General features: G+C 45.7%; 1 protein-coding gene across 3 annotated transcripts in view; it reads left to right on the top strand.

Moving 5' to 3' along the window:
* The first annotated feature begins 634 nt into the window (after positions 1–634).
* The window catches only part of Pax3 (paired box 3), an 89,156-nt gene continuing 73,816 nt past the window's right edge, over positions 635–15,974 (top strand). For 2 of the 3 annotated variants that reach the window (XM_076866087.1, XM_076866089.1), the window contains exons 1-4: positions 635–719; positions 1,891–2,126; positions 3,362–3,491; positions 4,623–4,757. In XM_076866087.1, coding sequence (XP_076722202.1) covers positions 635–719; positions 1,891–2,126; positions 3,362–3,491; positions 4,623–4,757 — 586 coding nt within the window. The remainder of the gene's footprint in view (positions 720–1,890; positions 2,127–3,361; positions 3,492–4,622; positions 4,758–15,974) is intronic. The other variant, XM_076866088.1, reaches the window with a different exon arrangement.

Here is a 15,974-nt window from a genome sequence, read left to right on the forward strand (position 1 = left end):
TTTCAGAGGCTCTCATCGCCCTGGGGCGGGCTGTCCCAGGTTCCAGCGGTTCACCCTTCTTTCTCGGGAAGGCGCGCCGCCGCAGGTCCTTCTCGGGGCAGGCGGAGGCCTCCGCACAGTCGGGGATGGGAAGAGAAAGTGGCCGCTGTCGCCCAATCAGCGCGTGTCTCCGCCACCCGGGACGGTCTCCCCGTTGGCCAATCGCAGCTCAGGGCTCCTGACCAAGCTTTGGGTGAAAGAACTAATAAATGCTCCCTAGCCCGGATCCCTGCACTCAGTGTCACGACGGGAGGAGACTCTGGCCGCGCTGGCGTTCACCCCCTCCCTCGCTCGTCGTGGCGCTCTGAGCCCCCTTTCCAGCGCCCCCAGCTGCGGGGCTGTTCGCCCAGACTCGAACCAAACTTTTCCGCCCTGGGTTTGGGATCCTGGATTCTAGGGCCTGCCCGCCCCTTTCCCGGGTTCCACCTCGAGCTCTGGACTCGGAGCTAGCAGCCCCCCTCCCCGCGTCTCTCTCTCCCTCCTGTCTTTTTGGGGAGGAGCTCTTCACGCTCCGGAGAGTTCCCGAGGGTCGCCGCGCCAGCGACTCTGTTTTGCCTTCACCTGGATATAATTTCCTAGAGAAGCTGCCCCCAGGATGACCACGCTGGCCGGTGCTGTGCCCAGGATGATGCGGCCCGGCCCGGGACAAAACTACCCACGCAGCGGGTTCCCGCTGGAAGGTAAGGAAGGGCCTCAACGCCACTGGGGTCCTGGCGCCTAGGGCGACGGCCCCGCTCCATCCCCGGTCTCCATAGACTCCTTTGGCGAATCCAGGGATCCCAAACCCCCAACACCTCTTACCCCAAGTAGCAATAGTTGGGGGCCAAGGCCCATTCGATTTGATTTTCTATCCGCAAAAGAAGTGTGGTGCTCTCTGCAAATTATTTACGGAGCTGGGCGGCCGGGCCTGCACCCGGCGGGTCCGCTTTCTCGGGTTGTTTTGGAGATGCTGCGTAGTCAAGAATGGAGTGAGGCGGCTTTGGAGTACCGGAAGTAACTTCTCCACATTCTGTCCACCCAAACCCGTCTCCAAAGTGTTCTGGCTGCGTCCACATTTAGGAAACTCTTCTTAGTTTGGAAAGAAATTTCTGGTCGGGCAAATTGTGGTGGCTAACAGCGGCGGCTCGAACGATCTTAATAAGAATTTTTAGTATTGATCAGTTAAAGGTCCATTCAACTCAAGTAGCATCTCCAAGTCTCTCTAACTTGTTTGGAAATCGCCTTTTGTTCTGGCTGAAGATTCTGGGAATTCCAGGGAGGTAGGAAGCTTTGCAAACCTGAGCCCTTTCAAACAATCCGCGGCGCCCTTCGTCCTCCATCTAGAGCACAACCCAGTACCCTGAGCGTGAACGGGGACTAGGCTGTCCACCAGCAGACCCACAGTCTTTCAGTCTCTGCCCGAGATGTAACAGGTGACACGCTGCGCTGCCACCTGCGCCTCCTTTAGAGACCCTCTCTGACCCTTGGCTGCTGTACTCTAAGACAGAAACTCCGAGGGCTGTCAGCTCGCTCAAGACCCTTAGGGCGGCTCCAGTGGTTATTTTTAGAGGAAGACAGTCTTCCATATGTTTCAGGGTCTTTCCCCCCAGTCGCCAGCTCTCCTAGGTTAGTTATTTTGCCCTGGTTACTGTCTTCACACAAAGGATATATGTCCCCGTGTTGCTTGATAACTTGGAACGAAAGTAACTGAAAGAGTGTCTGGCAGTGAAAACGGAGCAATTTCAGTCTTGGGGCTGTCACATGCGGATTGGCCAGAAAAGTGCAAAATTAGGTGGATTGATAGTTCCTGCTGCTTTCTCTTCTATCCAAGTAACTTTGTCCTCGCCTCTCTTTTTTCCCTCCTTCTCCCAGTATCCACTCCCCTAGGCCAGGGCCGAGTCAACCAGCTCGGCGGCGTTTTTATCAACGGCAGGCCGCTGCCCAACCACATCCGCCACAAGATCGTGGAGATGGCCCACCACGGCATTCGGCCCTGCGTCATCTCTCGCCAACTGCGCGTGTCCCACGGCTGCGTCTCCAAGATTCTGTGCAGGTATCAAGAAACAGGCTCCATCCGTCCCGGTGCCATCGGAGGCAGCAAGCCCAAGGTGAGCAGGCGGGCCTACCACGCCGCCTCACGGCCTGCGGTCAATGGGGTGGGTAAGAGCAGGCTACCATCTGGGGCTTTCTAAAGAATTATTTTTCAAGTCCATGAAGGTGTGTGTGTGTGTGTGTGTGTGTGTCACAAGGGGGATTCGGTTGTTGCTCGAGCCCCATGTTTTTTTCCTTATGGGAAAGCTCCAGTGGTTTTGCAATATTTGTTCTTATATGTCCAGGAACCATGAAATTCTCAAAAAATTACTTTAATAAACACCTAAAGCATGCTTGTATGTCCCTACCTGTGGCCTATTTCTTTCCAGTCCCCAACCTGCTATTCTGTCTTTTACAAAAGGAATCTACTGAGTCCCAGTAGTTTCTATCCAACTTTCTCTCTTCCCCAGTGCAAATTGTTTTCGAAGAGTCAAAAGTCAGGGAGGTTAGTTTTCTTTGTAATGAGTTCGATGTTAAAAAAATGTTTATCCTCAAATTAGTTTGCTTCTCTTTTAAAAAAGAGTCCTACTGGCTAGGACTAGGTGGGAGGAGATTACCCCCAAAGTCTGCCTTTTCTTCTGATTGTAGAGGGAAGCCAATATAATTTTCAAGTTGCCAAGGGGCAATATCAAGAGGGTTACGGCACACTGAAGACTTTCAAAATCCTCACCTTTCCTCTCTCTCCCCCAACCTATTCTCAACCTAGAAATCTTTGAAACAGCTTTTAATTGGGGGAGGGGCCTCTCTATACATATGTGTTTTCCATTCTAATTTTTTAAAATCTAGATACTTAATCTTTTGCCTCTCATTCTGCTCTTTAGCTAAACTCTTGTGCCCCTCTGGAGTGTCACAAGTTGCCGATCTAATCTGATTTTTCAGCCCCTCTTTCAAACATTCCCCTTTTAGTTTCGTTTTCTGGTTGATTCGGTGTAAGGAGTTGCCTTTATTTCCAGGGATCAGAAAGTGCAGCCCCCATCCCCAAGGTGTTATAATTCTTAATTTAACCCGGTTGTCTGAGGAGCTTATCTAGACAGGTGGAGTGTCCCCAGGCTGCTCCGGAGTGGGATGATTTCCTGTCTGCCTCTTTCTAATGTGAACTGCCTCAGAGAGTTGGGGTTCTTTGGCCAACCAGGGGCACCTTCCCAGAGGATGCAAGAAGGAGCATCCGGACAGGCCCGGAGGCGGTGGGGCCGCCGAGAGAGTCTGGCCCAAAGTACCGGGTACCAACGCCGGCCCGCCTGTTCTCTTAAAGCAGGTGACAACGCCTGACGTGGAGAAGAAAATTGAGGAATACAAAAGAGAGAACCCGGGCATGTTCAGCTGGGAAATCCGGGACAAATTACTCAAGGACGCGGTCTGTGATCGAAACACCGTGCCCTCAGGTACTAGGCCCATTAATGTCTCCCCAAGGCGCGACCGTCAGTCGCGATTATCCGGGCGGGTCATCCAAGCCACACATAATCGCCCCAATGATCGATCCGGGTTACTGAGAGGCGGCCTCTCCCAAGGCCCTGAGGTATTCACGAACCTGATGATCTTGGCGTTTTATGGAGCGCGGGGTGCGCTGCTCATCCCAGGGGTGGAGGGAAGAGAGACCGCCGCTGAGGTCTCCCCAAGGAGGAGGCAGGGCAGGAAACGTGAGGCGGAGGCCCAGCGTTTATTAATATTGATGTTCTCTTTTAAAGAGAAACAAATGTTTTGGTAACCCCAACCGAAGGGAGATGGGGCCGCGCCAGCAGAAGACTTTGCCTTTTGCGCAAAGGAGGGGAGGCATCGGCAACTGCCCGGATTTTCGCCGAGAGTCCCAGGGACCATCCGGCGCCCCCGGCAGCCTGGGGGAGGCGGAGGGAGAAGGGCAAGCGCAGGGCCAGCGCGAGGGCGCGCGGGAGAGTTTGTTTTTAATTAAAAGGAAACTCCCTTTTTCCCTCCACGAGAACGATATATTTCAGAGCATGGGTTTGTTTACCAGACTGGAATCTGGAAAAAATAAATGAGAGAGAGTGAATTTTCTTTGATTTTTACAATAGGAAATGATTCTGCAGTTGAAATGTAAATCCCTTACAGCCTCAAAAAAGTTGATTAGCAGGGGACGGTCCTCTGTGGTTGTTCACTTAAAGCAAACCGCAGGGCCCAATACCTTCAGGTGCGGAGGAGGCGGGTGGTAGGCTGGGCTGGTGGAAGACACGTCTGAGGTTGGAGACCTAGAGCCGGAGTCAAGAAGGGGAACACTTCCTACTGGGAAGAGAGAGACAGAGATGGCTTTTCTCAGCCCTAAATTGGAGGCGCGCACTTTCCAGGCTTGGTCCTACTGTATCCAGAGGCCCTTAAAAGGCGTTTTGAGTGGGAGAGTGAGAGGATGACTAAAGACAGGGGTGCCAAGAGAGGAAGGAGACACTCACTATCCAAGTTTATGGGGTAGCTGTTCTAGAATTGCGGCTTGAGGTTTGGGGGCTCCCCTCACAACCCCGCGCCTCTTAATTGTGGGTGCTCTCTCTTCCTCTTCTTTCCCCCAGTGAGTTCCATCAGCCGCATCCTGAGGAGTAAATTTGGGAAAGGAGAAGAGGAGGAGGCCGACCTGGAGAGGAAGGAGGCAGAAGAAAGCGAGAAAAAGGCTAAGCACAGCATCGACGGCATCTTGAGCGAGCGAGGTAAGCGGCGGCGCGGTGGACCTTAGCTAGCGTCGGTTCTCTGACATTGAGCGCCTGAAGGCCGCCCAGCTCCGGCTCCTGTCCAAGTCCCTCTTGGTTCTCAGCCACTGTACTCGGGTATGCGCATTCAGTCAAAGACCGGAGAGACACCCACCACTGAAACAAAAACGTATCTATTTAAGTTTTAATTTTATTTAAATTTCAAACGTTTCTAAATCCTTCTTTACCACTTTCAACCCTTAGGAGTCTGGAACTATGAATTGCGTTCTCAATGGTGATGGGGTCTTTGGAGTCCGAGATTGGGAATCTCTGAGGGATTGTGGGGTTGGGGGAGGGTATAGACTACTCCACCCTTTAGAGTTTGAAATAACTTTTTGAAGTAGCTTTTGTGCCCTCAGGAAAAGCCCGGATCTAAGTTTCTGTATTAGAGAGACAGAGCAGGCTCCAGAGTGAGCATGCTCTTGGGCACTGGGCACCCAAATTTGCCCCCATATGCTGCCTTATGAATGTGCGTGTGTGTATACTTTGGCTGTTTTTCGTTTGTTTTAAATTGGTTTTCAAGCTTGATGGGGTTTAACTTGATGTGTCTGGGTTTCAATCAAAGGGGTCTTGAGTTCTTAGTCCTTAGTGCCGCACCCTCTGTCCCTCAGGGGTGCGGACCACCCACTCCATGTTGGCTGTAGCCTGTCAGCACCTAGAGAAAATCTCCCCCTAGGGGAGCAAGAAGGCAGCCTGCTTCCCCTTTACCTGCTTGAGCTTTAAAATTACTCACAGAAAGGAAGGAAAGAAGCAAGAATGCAAGCAAACCTTGGGAGGTGAACTAGGAAACATCACTGCGCAGGAGTGGGGCCCTGAGTCTTCCTTTGCAGATCCTGGCATCTCTTCAAACTCACAAATGGTCCAGAGTCGCCGGGTGTCCTGCCTACTCCTAGAGTTCCCTGGTCTGGGTCTCAGACTTTATTGGACTGGAGTTGAGTTTTGTAATTGCTCTGGAGTGGCACAAAGCCCTATAGCAGGCTTGAAGGAGTCACCCACTTTGATTATCTGGGCCCATGCTTTCACCAGGGTGGTGTCCAGGTTGGAACCGTGGGTCAGGAGGCTGGTCATTTCTTTTACCTTCATTGTCCACCCCTGGCTGCACTGGCTGGCCTTCCAGAGCAGCTGCTTTACAAAGCAATGTGAAATCCACACTCAAGGAGCACTTGGATATTACAAACCCAAGTGTCTGATTTAAGGGATAAACAGACGCATAGATATTCTGAAGCACACTGCAATCAAGAAAAGGTACCCCAAACTACAGGAGGTTAAGCAGGGAAAAAACATGTTGCTGCCCCCCTCCCTTTACAGCTGGGGCCTCACATGAACTCAGTCTAAGTTCTTTTTTGGAGGAGTGTTTTTTTGCCCAGGTCGATTAGAAAACACACACCTCTTTATCCCAGTCATATGTTCAGCATAGAGGCGCTGGGGTGGGAAGAAAGTGAGGAGTTGAGGAGTCAGTTAACTCCAAACCAAACATTCTCTTGAGGCAGTGGAGAGAAGAGCCCTGAGTTGTTGAGCTGGGCCCATGGCTTTGCTACTTGTTGCTAGAGGCGGCAGCCAGGCAAATCAGCCGCTCCCTCACAGCACAGGCAACTCAGGCCCAGGAGACAAAACGTCCCAAATGAGCTGGTCAAACATTTGTACAACTTTTCCAGCTTTTACAATGAAGGCCTTCTCTACACAATCTACACTTGGAGATGAACTTGGGAGACAAAGCCCGGAGAGTCCATTGAAACTCACACTTTAGCTTGGCCCAGACAAAGCTCCAACTCGGAGCAGCTTGATGTGAACAAAGGAAGGCAACCTTTTTATAATTCAAGGAGAAAAGAAGAGAAAACAGCTCCACAAAGGGCCCAGAATAGACATTATGGGCTTGCAATGAGGGATGAATTATTCAATGAGCCCCAATAGCTGCTGCGCCAGGAAGTTTTATGGACTCTCCAGCGTGGAAAAAGTGGCCATTTCACCTACAAAATGTTTCTAGTCTTTTGGGCTGTCTAGCTGGGCCGGCTGCCATTCAAGGGCAATTGCTACCATTTTTAAAATCAAGAGTATTTTCCCCATTCAGGGCTGTGCGGATGAAAACACACACACACACACACACACACACACACACACACACACAGAGTCAGGCTGAAACCTAAATTTAATTTGGGGTTGTCAAGGAAGATGCAAAGTCAGTCTCCTCAGAGCCTCCAGCTCCCTTTCCGGATGAGCCCTGGAGGGCAAGAGGGGCCCAGAGAAGGGAGAATTAGATGTAGTTTGAAGTCTAAAAACCTCAAAAATTCCCCTCTGTTGTTTGGGCATCCAAAGTCTCAGGCTGCCCCTCTTGTAAAATAGAATGAATGTCAAGAAAAGGCTTCTAGCGCCTTGCGGGAGGGGGCAGGGAAAAGCGGCGGAGGAGGGACTTTGGGGTGCCCTGACCACTGCGGTGTGCTCTCGCCGGATGTTCCAGCCTGGGGTAGGCCTGGTGGGTGCTGCCGGGACTGATTTTTCGTGGGACATCTTTAACCCGGGGTCTGCTCGGCAGACACTAGGACACAGGGAAAGAGGTACCCTGAAAGAGGTCAGAACTACTGCTTTCTTCTTTCCAGGGTCTTGCCCTTTCTCCCTTTGCCTTCCCAACTTTCCCTTTTCCCTCGCCCTATCCTAAAGCAGCGCAGAGTGCGGACCTGAGGCATTCTGGCCCGGGCGACCTGGAGCGCACTGGGAGCTGGGTCCATCCTTCCAGCTTCTTCGCCCCAGGGAGAGGGGCGGGTTGGGTGGCTCGGGAACACCCAACTCCCCCGCCCGCGCCCCTGGCCGACACTGAGATGGGAGCAGGCGCAGCCGGGGGAGCCAAGCTCCGGCCCAGGCATGGGGGGCTGTGAGCACGGCCTGCGCTGCGGCCACTCAATGGGCGCCTCTGTCCTCCCCCGGCGCGGCTGAGCGGGCCCGCGGGCGCCGCCACAATGGGCTGTGCCCCCACTCCTGCGCCCTGCGCCAAAGCGCCGCGCCGCGCCGCCCCCTCCCCTTCGCTCCGGCCGGCTCGAAGCTTAGCTCGCCGGGCTGCAGCCGACTCAATTGCCTCCTTTATGTCCTTCTCACTTTCATCTAGACACAGCCCGCCTCCCCCTTCTTCTCCTCTTTTTTTCCCTCCCTTGCCTGAGGCTCACATTAGTGAAATTTCTGCAACCTCCCCCCATTTTTTTTTCTTATTTTAAAGAAAGCCCTTAACACAAAAGCGGTGACTAATCAATAGAAACTGCTCCTTCATTATCTCCTTCTCCTCCTCTTCCTCCTCCCCTCCTCCTCCTCTTCCTCCTCCACCTCCTCCTCCTCCTTCTCCAGCAGGGTGACGCTTTTCCTGTTTGTGAGTTTTGGGCAACATTTTTGCTTTGTGCCGTAATGGAATTAGAGGACAGATGAGGACTGTAAATGGACACGCGACTGCAAGACTCTCGCTTAAATATTTAGATGCAACGTTACAATTACTGACTTGTTGTAGCGGCTTTGAAGTGGCAGTTCGGGAGTGCAAGGGGAAAGAGGCCAGATTGCCAAATTGATGTTTTGATTGGGACTGGAGATACACTTTCCTAGGACTCCCCCCTCCCTTTTAAGAATCACAAGCGAGCATGGGAGGTTTGTAACAATTTCAAAGATTAAGCTCAGAGGCTTCAAGTGTAGAATGGTTTGAGGTCTTCTATTCCTTTCATATCTTCCCCCCTCCAATTGATGTTGGTAAAAAAGAGAGTTTTTTTTTTTTTTTTTTTTAAAGTTAAATTTGAGAAAGTAAAAGTGACAAAAGCTTTGCTGGAGCCCCTGTTTTGTTTGTAAGCTTGTGATCTTAACAGATTAAAATTAACGAAGACAAACGACTTCCGATTTTTTTAAAGATATAAACCAATTAAAACCGCAGAAAGTGTTCTAAATTCGTCTGAATACTTCACTTCCAGTGGATGCCCGAAAAGAGCACTTTTATCAGGGAGCGAGTGCTGTAATCCAGAGAAAAGCAAGGCCACTACTTTCCCCCAGTTAGCAAGGAACAGCATTTTGGCGTAAGGCGGAGGACTAACTTTCCCACAGATTAAAATAATGAGGCGTGGGATCACAGGTTTGTGGGATCCGAACCTTTATTAAAGGGGACAGTCCACCCTCTCCAAGTCCATTTGTCAGGATCAGGAATTTGACCTCACTACCCTTTCTAATCATTAAGGTACATTTTATATTTGCTGAATACCTTACAAAACTCAACCAGAAAATCCCGCCCACTTAAAAATGTGCTGGAGATATAAGAAATTGCATTAAATTAGAACACCACGCTGTGTCCTTTTTTGTCAATCTAGGGGCAAGGTTTTCCCTGCTGGAACAGTGTGAGAGGAGACAGCAGAGTTCGGCTGGTAGCATTTTCTTTTTGGTTGCTCCTTTGACTTGGTTGACCGCGGTACGCTTACTTTCTAGCCTTATTGAAAACATGCCGATTTTCTAATTAATGCTTGAAATCGTATGTTTATTTTGGGGTTTGATGTGATTGTTGATAGCACCGGAACGGGAGGAATGGGCTTCAAGTGTGTAATAATTACTGAAGGGTCATTTAGGAGTCCCCAGGGCTGAGCAATAAAACCCACCCGGGCGGCGAGGCGGAACCAGTAAGTGCGCGCTTCAGGCGAGTGGAATACACCGATCAATCACGTGGATAGAGCGTGGCCACCAAATCTGGATGGTCTCAACCTCCACAAATACGTATATTTTGATGACAAAGCAAAAATCTTTCCTCACCATCAGATTCAGTGTTTAAGTTTCGCTTATGCAAATGGCCAATAAAAGTCCAAACAGCAGCAGCACACGGTGTGAGAGGAGTTCCGCCTGGACCAGTTAAGTTCGGCGAGATTCTAGGACAGATAATTTATTTATGCGGGTAAATAAAGATTAAGGAATCATTAAGAATGTACATATATAACTAACGAGACACTAAAAGGCAATTAAGCAGTCAGTTTAATGTCTTATCTCACTGGCTGCTCTGGGGTTGTTTTACAACTAGGAATTAAAATCTGAAAAGGAAGTTTTCAGCAGCTCTGGCCAAATATTGATTAAGTAGCTGTTTGTTGATACCATTGTTACGCATTAAAAGGCTGGGAGCGAGGCCCCTCAGTGGCCATCTTCTATTGTGAGGGATTCTTAACCACAGAGATCAAAGCAGGATCATTTCAATTTATCTGTCTTGGAAAATCCTCCTTTTCCTCTGAAACCTCTAAGGAGGAATTGACCAAATTCTCTTTAAGAAATAGGAACTGAAACCAGTTACAAGTCGTTGGCTTGTAGGGAAGACTCATGGGGTGTTTTTAATTATCCTATGGTGATTTCTTGTTTAGAACTGAGGCTAAGATGGCGATTTTTTTTTTTTTTTTGTTAAATCGATTCTTAGTTTGAGGTGGAAGGTGGAGTTTCTATCTGCCTGTTGCTAAATTTCTAAATAAGGACGTTTCTCTAAAGTTGTCTTCCAAGCTGGACAGACAAAAGATGTCAGATTTTTATTGTAAAACTAGGTGGAGAAATGATTAAACACACAGGAACCTAGAAGTTATATTGGCTACATCTTTCTACATGTGTTTCTGTAATTTTTGTGTTTATAGTTGGTTAGATGATTCTCTGGTATATTTTAAACTCCCTATAATGTAGGACTATATATGTGTTTGTTTGTGTGTATAGTATGTGCATCATTGGAGTTTATTTATATATTGGTCACTAAGAATTATGCTGGCACTAAATTATATCCAGTTGCACAAAGTCAAGATTTATTTGCCCCATGAATTGCACTTTCTAAAGTCATCAGAATCTGAGGTGCACTGTAGTCTCCAGTTCACGTTCAACTGTTGAGAGCCAGGAGCAATACTGCCCTGAATCATTTTGTGACATTCCTGGCTGTTGATTTTTAGCTGAACTATTAGACTTTTGTTTGTTTATTTAAGAACTCAGTAGATTTGCATTGCTTTTTCCTTTATTATGAGGGTAAAATTCTTGCAAGGACTCTTGAAAATGTCATCTCTGTGCTTAATTTGTAAATTCCAACAAATCACTCTAAGGATGGAAAATTTATGCCAGATTCAAACTTTGGATATTCAACTGTGCATCATGAATCTGTCTGTGTACTTTTTTTTTTAATGCCCTTCTCTGTGTGCATCTCAGTTCTAAATAAATTGTAGTTTTTGTTTTTAAATTAGTGTTTACTCTCGTTTACTCTTGAACAAGATGAATCTTGATATGCAAACCAGAATATTAATAAATATTCTGATGTGTTTTCTATTATAACCCCCCAATTAATTAATAATCATCTATGTTCAAATGATATATAATGTTTAGTACTGATCATTGCAGTGTAGAACAACAGCCTGAGGTAGATTAAGCTAGAGGAGTGAAAAACCAGCTCAGATCTGATATGGTCCCCCTGTCCTGGGTGCAGATACAGCATTAGAGAGTCCTTTTTTTACATGCACATGCATACTTTATATAATATGGGGTTAAAATGACTTTTCTCCCTTGAGTGTTAGCCTATGCGTTCCTCTACTGCCAGGGAGACAGCAGATTCGAGTTGGGCCTGATCTTAGTACCGAGACAAAATTGCTGACCCAAGAACTGGCTGCCTCCAGTCGGGGAGCAGTGATCTTGAAGGGTGCTGAGAAAGTGAAAAGGAACTTCAGACCTTGCCATTCCCCTAGAAGATGAACACCAGAGTGGGGACAGAGTCACCTTACGGCTGTCCCCTGCCTTGTGGGAAAAGATATTTTTGCCTTATTCACACCAGCATAGTAGAAGATGCACAATTCATCTGTTAGTTCTCTAACAGTGAATTGACACCCTCGAGTGTCAGGTCAAGCACTGAGTTCCAGTAATGGGAATTTCAACTGGAATCAGAGCATCTCTCTTAAGAAATCTTCTTTCAAATTATCTGTGCTGGGATTGCATTTTGAACTAAGGAGAATATATATAATTTCTAATTCTTGGTCGGGATATGCATAGTTATCAAAATTCCTGTTAGCATTATAAAACATTTTTTAAGTGAGATGAGTTACAAAGTTCACCACTGTCAAAGAGGTAATTGTTGAGGACAGTTGTGTAGGTTTTACAAAGTATTACTTACCCACAATGCCTCATTTTCTTTCTTTCTTTCTTTTTTCTTGCTAAAAACTAACAAAAGACCAACAGATAATTTCTTCCATGGAAACGGATACTTCTGTTTTAAAAATATATTGTATTTTAATAAAGAGTATCAGTGTAAGTTTTAGAATTTGCTTTGGTGCCCTTTCCTCCTACAAAGGAAAATCCTAAGAAAACATTTTACCTTGAACATTACATATAACATTTTAAATTTTGCTGCAGGATTTTACATAAAGTGAAATAGAATAAAACACCTCTTTTGGTGTAAGATGACTTGATCAAAGTTGTCTGAATTTTATGTCCTCTTCTTTTGGTGGCAGTTGAGAAATGACCTCCCCTAGTAAGATAGATTAGAATATATGACAGTATCAAAATAGTTATGTGTTTGTAAATCCTTAAACCTATTCAGTACTTTTTTGACTGGGCTTTCTTATGTATTCTTAACTGACTAGTGTTACTGCCTTCCTTTTATTCTTTCTCTTTTTGTTACTGAGGACTGAATCCAGACCCTTGCACATACTAGGCAAGCGAGTCTATCACTGGGCTACCTCCCCAGCTCTATAACAGTATATTAATGTCAACTCTTGATTCTAGGAGCTAATTCCCCACTCATCCTGGACCTAATTCAACAGATTCCATTTAAAAGTAGCTGATCGGGCTGGGGTTGTGAGGTAGAGGACTTGCCTAGCTTGTGTGGGGCATTGGGTTCGATCCTCAGCACCACATAAGGTAAAATAAAGACATTGTGTTTACCTATAACTAAAAAATAAATATTAAAAAAGTAGCTGATCAAAGTGCCTTGCAAAAAAGGAAGGGAGACTCTTCTTGGCTGACCAAGACAAGATGGAGGGAAAAGAACTACGATTAAGTTTCAGCATTTAACAACCTATAGGATCATATTGAGAATTCAAATAGTATAGTTTTATGTAGAATTAAATGCACTTAAAGATATTTTTATAATCAGTTATATGAATCTCTGGAAACAACTACAGTAAGTGGATTTGGTCTTATGTCATTAGATGGGCACTAGAGGGTAAGTTAAGGTAGTATAGTTAAGGAAAGAAAGTTAATTTCTGTGCAATTTGTATTGCAACTTGAAATTGGTTTAGTTTACTGTGTACTTTCGTAATTAACACTGATATGATCACATATATATTTACATTTTTAACAAAATATATGTTTGTATTTTGTGATTTTTATAGACATGCAGATATATTTTAAAGTACAGCTACCATAGCCCTCTCCTCCTCCTTTTTTCCTAGTGTAGATATGGGGTCTGTTTTCCAAATACATTTTTGTTTTTATATTTGTTCACTTTTATGCTATTCATTTATTTTTGGGCTGTGGATGGAACCCAGGGCCTTGCACATGCTTGGTATGTATTTCTACTCCATGAGTTATAAACCGTAGCCTCAAATGTTTTTTAAGTACAATGTTAAAATATATTATCATAATTAAGAAAATTATGTCCAAAGGATAGGTGCATGTGTGGGTGTGTGTCTCAGTTATGATTGTTGAGCTTAACTTGAACTAAAGAAAATTAATTGGCTCGATTTATTCTATTATAATAAAAGCAATAGGTTTCATTTTCTGAATCCACACATTTGACTGTTTTCCTGATTGAGGGTCGCTAGAGCAAAGAGTTTCACCTGTTCTGATTTAAACACATTCCAAAGTACATCTTTTCTTGCCTTATAAGGCAAAAGTGACTTGTTCTTGCATCACAGCATTGCTCTGAAATTGAGACCAAGCACCTTTCAGGTGTGACCTCTTGAACTTCAGTTTTGACATCTGTAAGATGGGTACATCATATCAACTTCCCAGAGTTCTGTCATAATAACATGAGAAAATGCATTGCATGTTATGTGCAAATTACACCTACCCTAGCAAAACTCAAAGTCTTGGGTGTGGCCGGGGAATTCTCTGAACTCGCTGAAAGTGAGGAGCCTATAAACTAACAGATGGGCTCTGCCCAAGGGCAGATAAGAGCTTAATTCAGGGCTTAGCAGCAACAATGAGGACCAAGAGTGCTTGTGCATGCGCAAGCGCATGCACACACACACACACACACACACACACACACAAAGTCCACTTTTACCATACCCAAAAAATTAAGTTTATAAACTACTGTGCAATGTAAAAGACTTTATTGACTTTAATGAATATGAAAAACAATAAAATTCTAAAATCTTTCACAGAGATGGCAAGGGATATTTCATAATTATTTTTCCTCCTCGCCTATCAAGATTGCTTTTCTCTTTTAGACAAACTTGGCTTTTGCAAAACTCCTTCAAATTAAACTTTTCTTTGGGTTTCATGCTCCCTGTCACCCCCGAATCAAAATTTTGACAAGCTGCTTTTTTGAAAATGCAATTTTCTTCCTGAAACTCCTTCATTTTGTGACGTCTTCCTTGGCCTCCCCTTCGTGCGTGGCCTGCAATTTCTCATTACATCTGTACCCTCTTGAGCCTGCTTCGTGGTTCTTAAATGCCTTCAGAGTTCTGCACGTGAGATTGCGTGCATTCTCCATTCTTTGTGCATGATTCTTCTTAATTCTCTTTCCTTTAAAACTGCAGCTCAGAAATTTTAAGGAGACTTTCCAAAATAGCATTCTTTAAACCAGTGGGCAAATTTCAATGACTTTTTGATTTAGTTTCCCTCCATTCGGTCCCCTCTCCCCCCCCCCCTGAAAGTTGGGAGCGCTTGTGTTATTGGGGCACAACGTGAGAAGAAAATAGCCTGCTGGGTAGGCTCTTGGGGTTGGAGTGCTCCTGCCCCCATCTTTCTCCTTCAGGAGCAGCTTGACAGTACAGCCACTGGCTGCAAGAAGGTTGTTTTCTTATCCCCACATGCACTGGGCTGACCTGTCTCCGAAATAGGTCAGGCTGGGGCACAGCCAGTTTATGCAGCTGTTGCGGCTTAGGCGTCACAGCAGGCAGCCAGGGCTCCTTGGCCTGCCAGCCCCCAGTGAACTGATAAAAATTCGCTGCAGAGCATGGAACCTTCCTCTGGACAGTCCAGGCCCCCTGAAGGCTTTGAGATGCAAGGGGACTCCTGGATTATGTGAGCCAAACCTCAGCCTCCAAAGGGAAATGTTCTTTTATTCTAAGGATTGTATTCTTTCATCGACCCTAACACTCAAGTGCAATATATTCTTTGTCAGGATTTATTTTTTTCAAATCCTTTATTTTTGAGCGAATAGAATATTCACTTTATACAAAGTTCATAAGATATAAATGAATATGCAATGATAAGTTTCTTTCCACTTTTGTCCAGGAGCTTGTCTGTCTGGAGACTGTCTGCTTAACCTTGCAATTATATCTCTCTTTCCCTTTCTCCTCTCATTAAAAACAAAACAAAAATCCCCCCAAACAGAACAACAACAAAACAAAACAAATCCCCAAATCTCTTGAGCTGAAGGTGTGGCTCAGTGGCAAAGCATTTGCCTAACTGTTCAGGGCTTTGCATTCTTTGCCTGCCCGGCACCCACTCCCTACAAATAATAATAATAATAATGATAATAATAATGATAATAATAATAATAATGATAATAATAATAATAATTTCTTTCCTCCTTTTGCAGAAAAGATAAAGTAGATAAAATATTTTGCATCTTATTGCATTTTTTTGATACTGGGGAAAGAATCCACAGACACCTGACCTCTAAGCTACATCCCCAGTCCTTTTGTATTTTTTGTTTTGAGACAGTATCTTGCTAAGTTGCTGAGGCTGGCCTTGAACTCCTTGCATCCTCCTGCCTCTGCTTCCCAAGGCACTTGGATTATAGGCATGTGCCGGCACCCAGGTTTTTACTGCTTTTTATTTTTTATTTTTGGTGCTAGGGATCGAACCTAAGGCCTTGTGCATGCAAAGCAAGCACTCTGCCAACAGAGCTATATCCCTTTACTGCTTTTTTGAAACTTTAGATTACATCTCAGCAATTATACTTCACATTGTTCCTCTTCAGCCTTGCCTGTAGGCTGCATGGTATTCCATTGTTTGGGCAAACCAAGATTTATTTCATAATGTTTATGTTGTTTCCAA

The sequence above is a fragment of the Callospermophilus lateralis genome, chromosome 9 (assembly GCF_048772815.1).
Source record: "Callospermophilus lateralis isolate mCalLat2 chromosome 9, mCalLat2.hap1, whole genome shotgun sequence".
NCBI lineage: Eukaryota > Metazoa > Chordata > Mammalia > Rodentia > Sciuridae > Callospermophilus > Callospermophilus lateralis.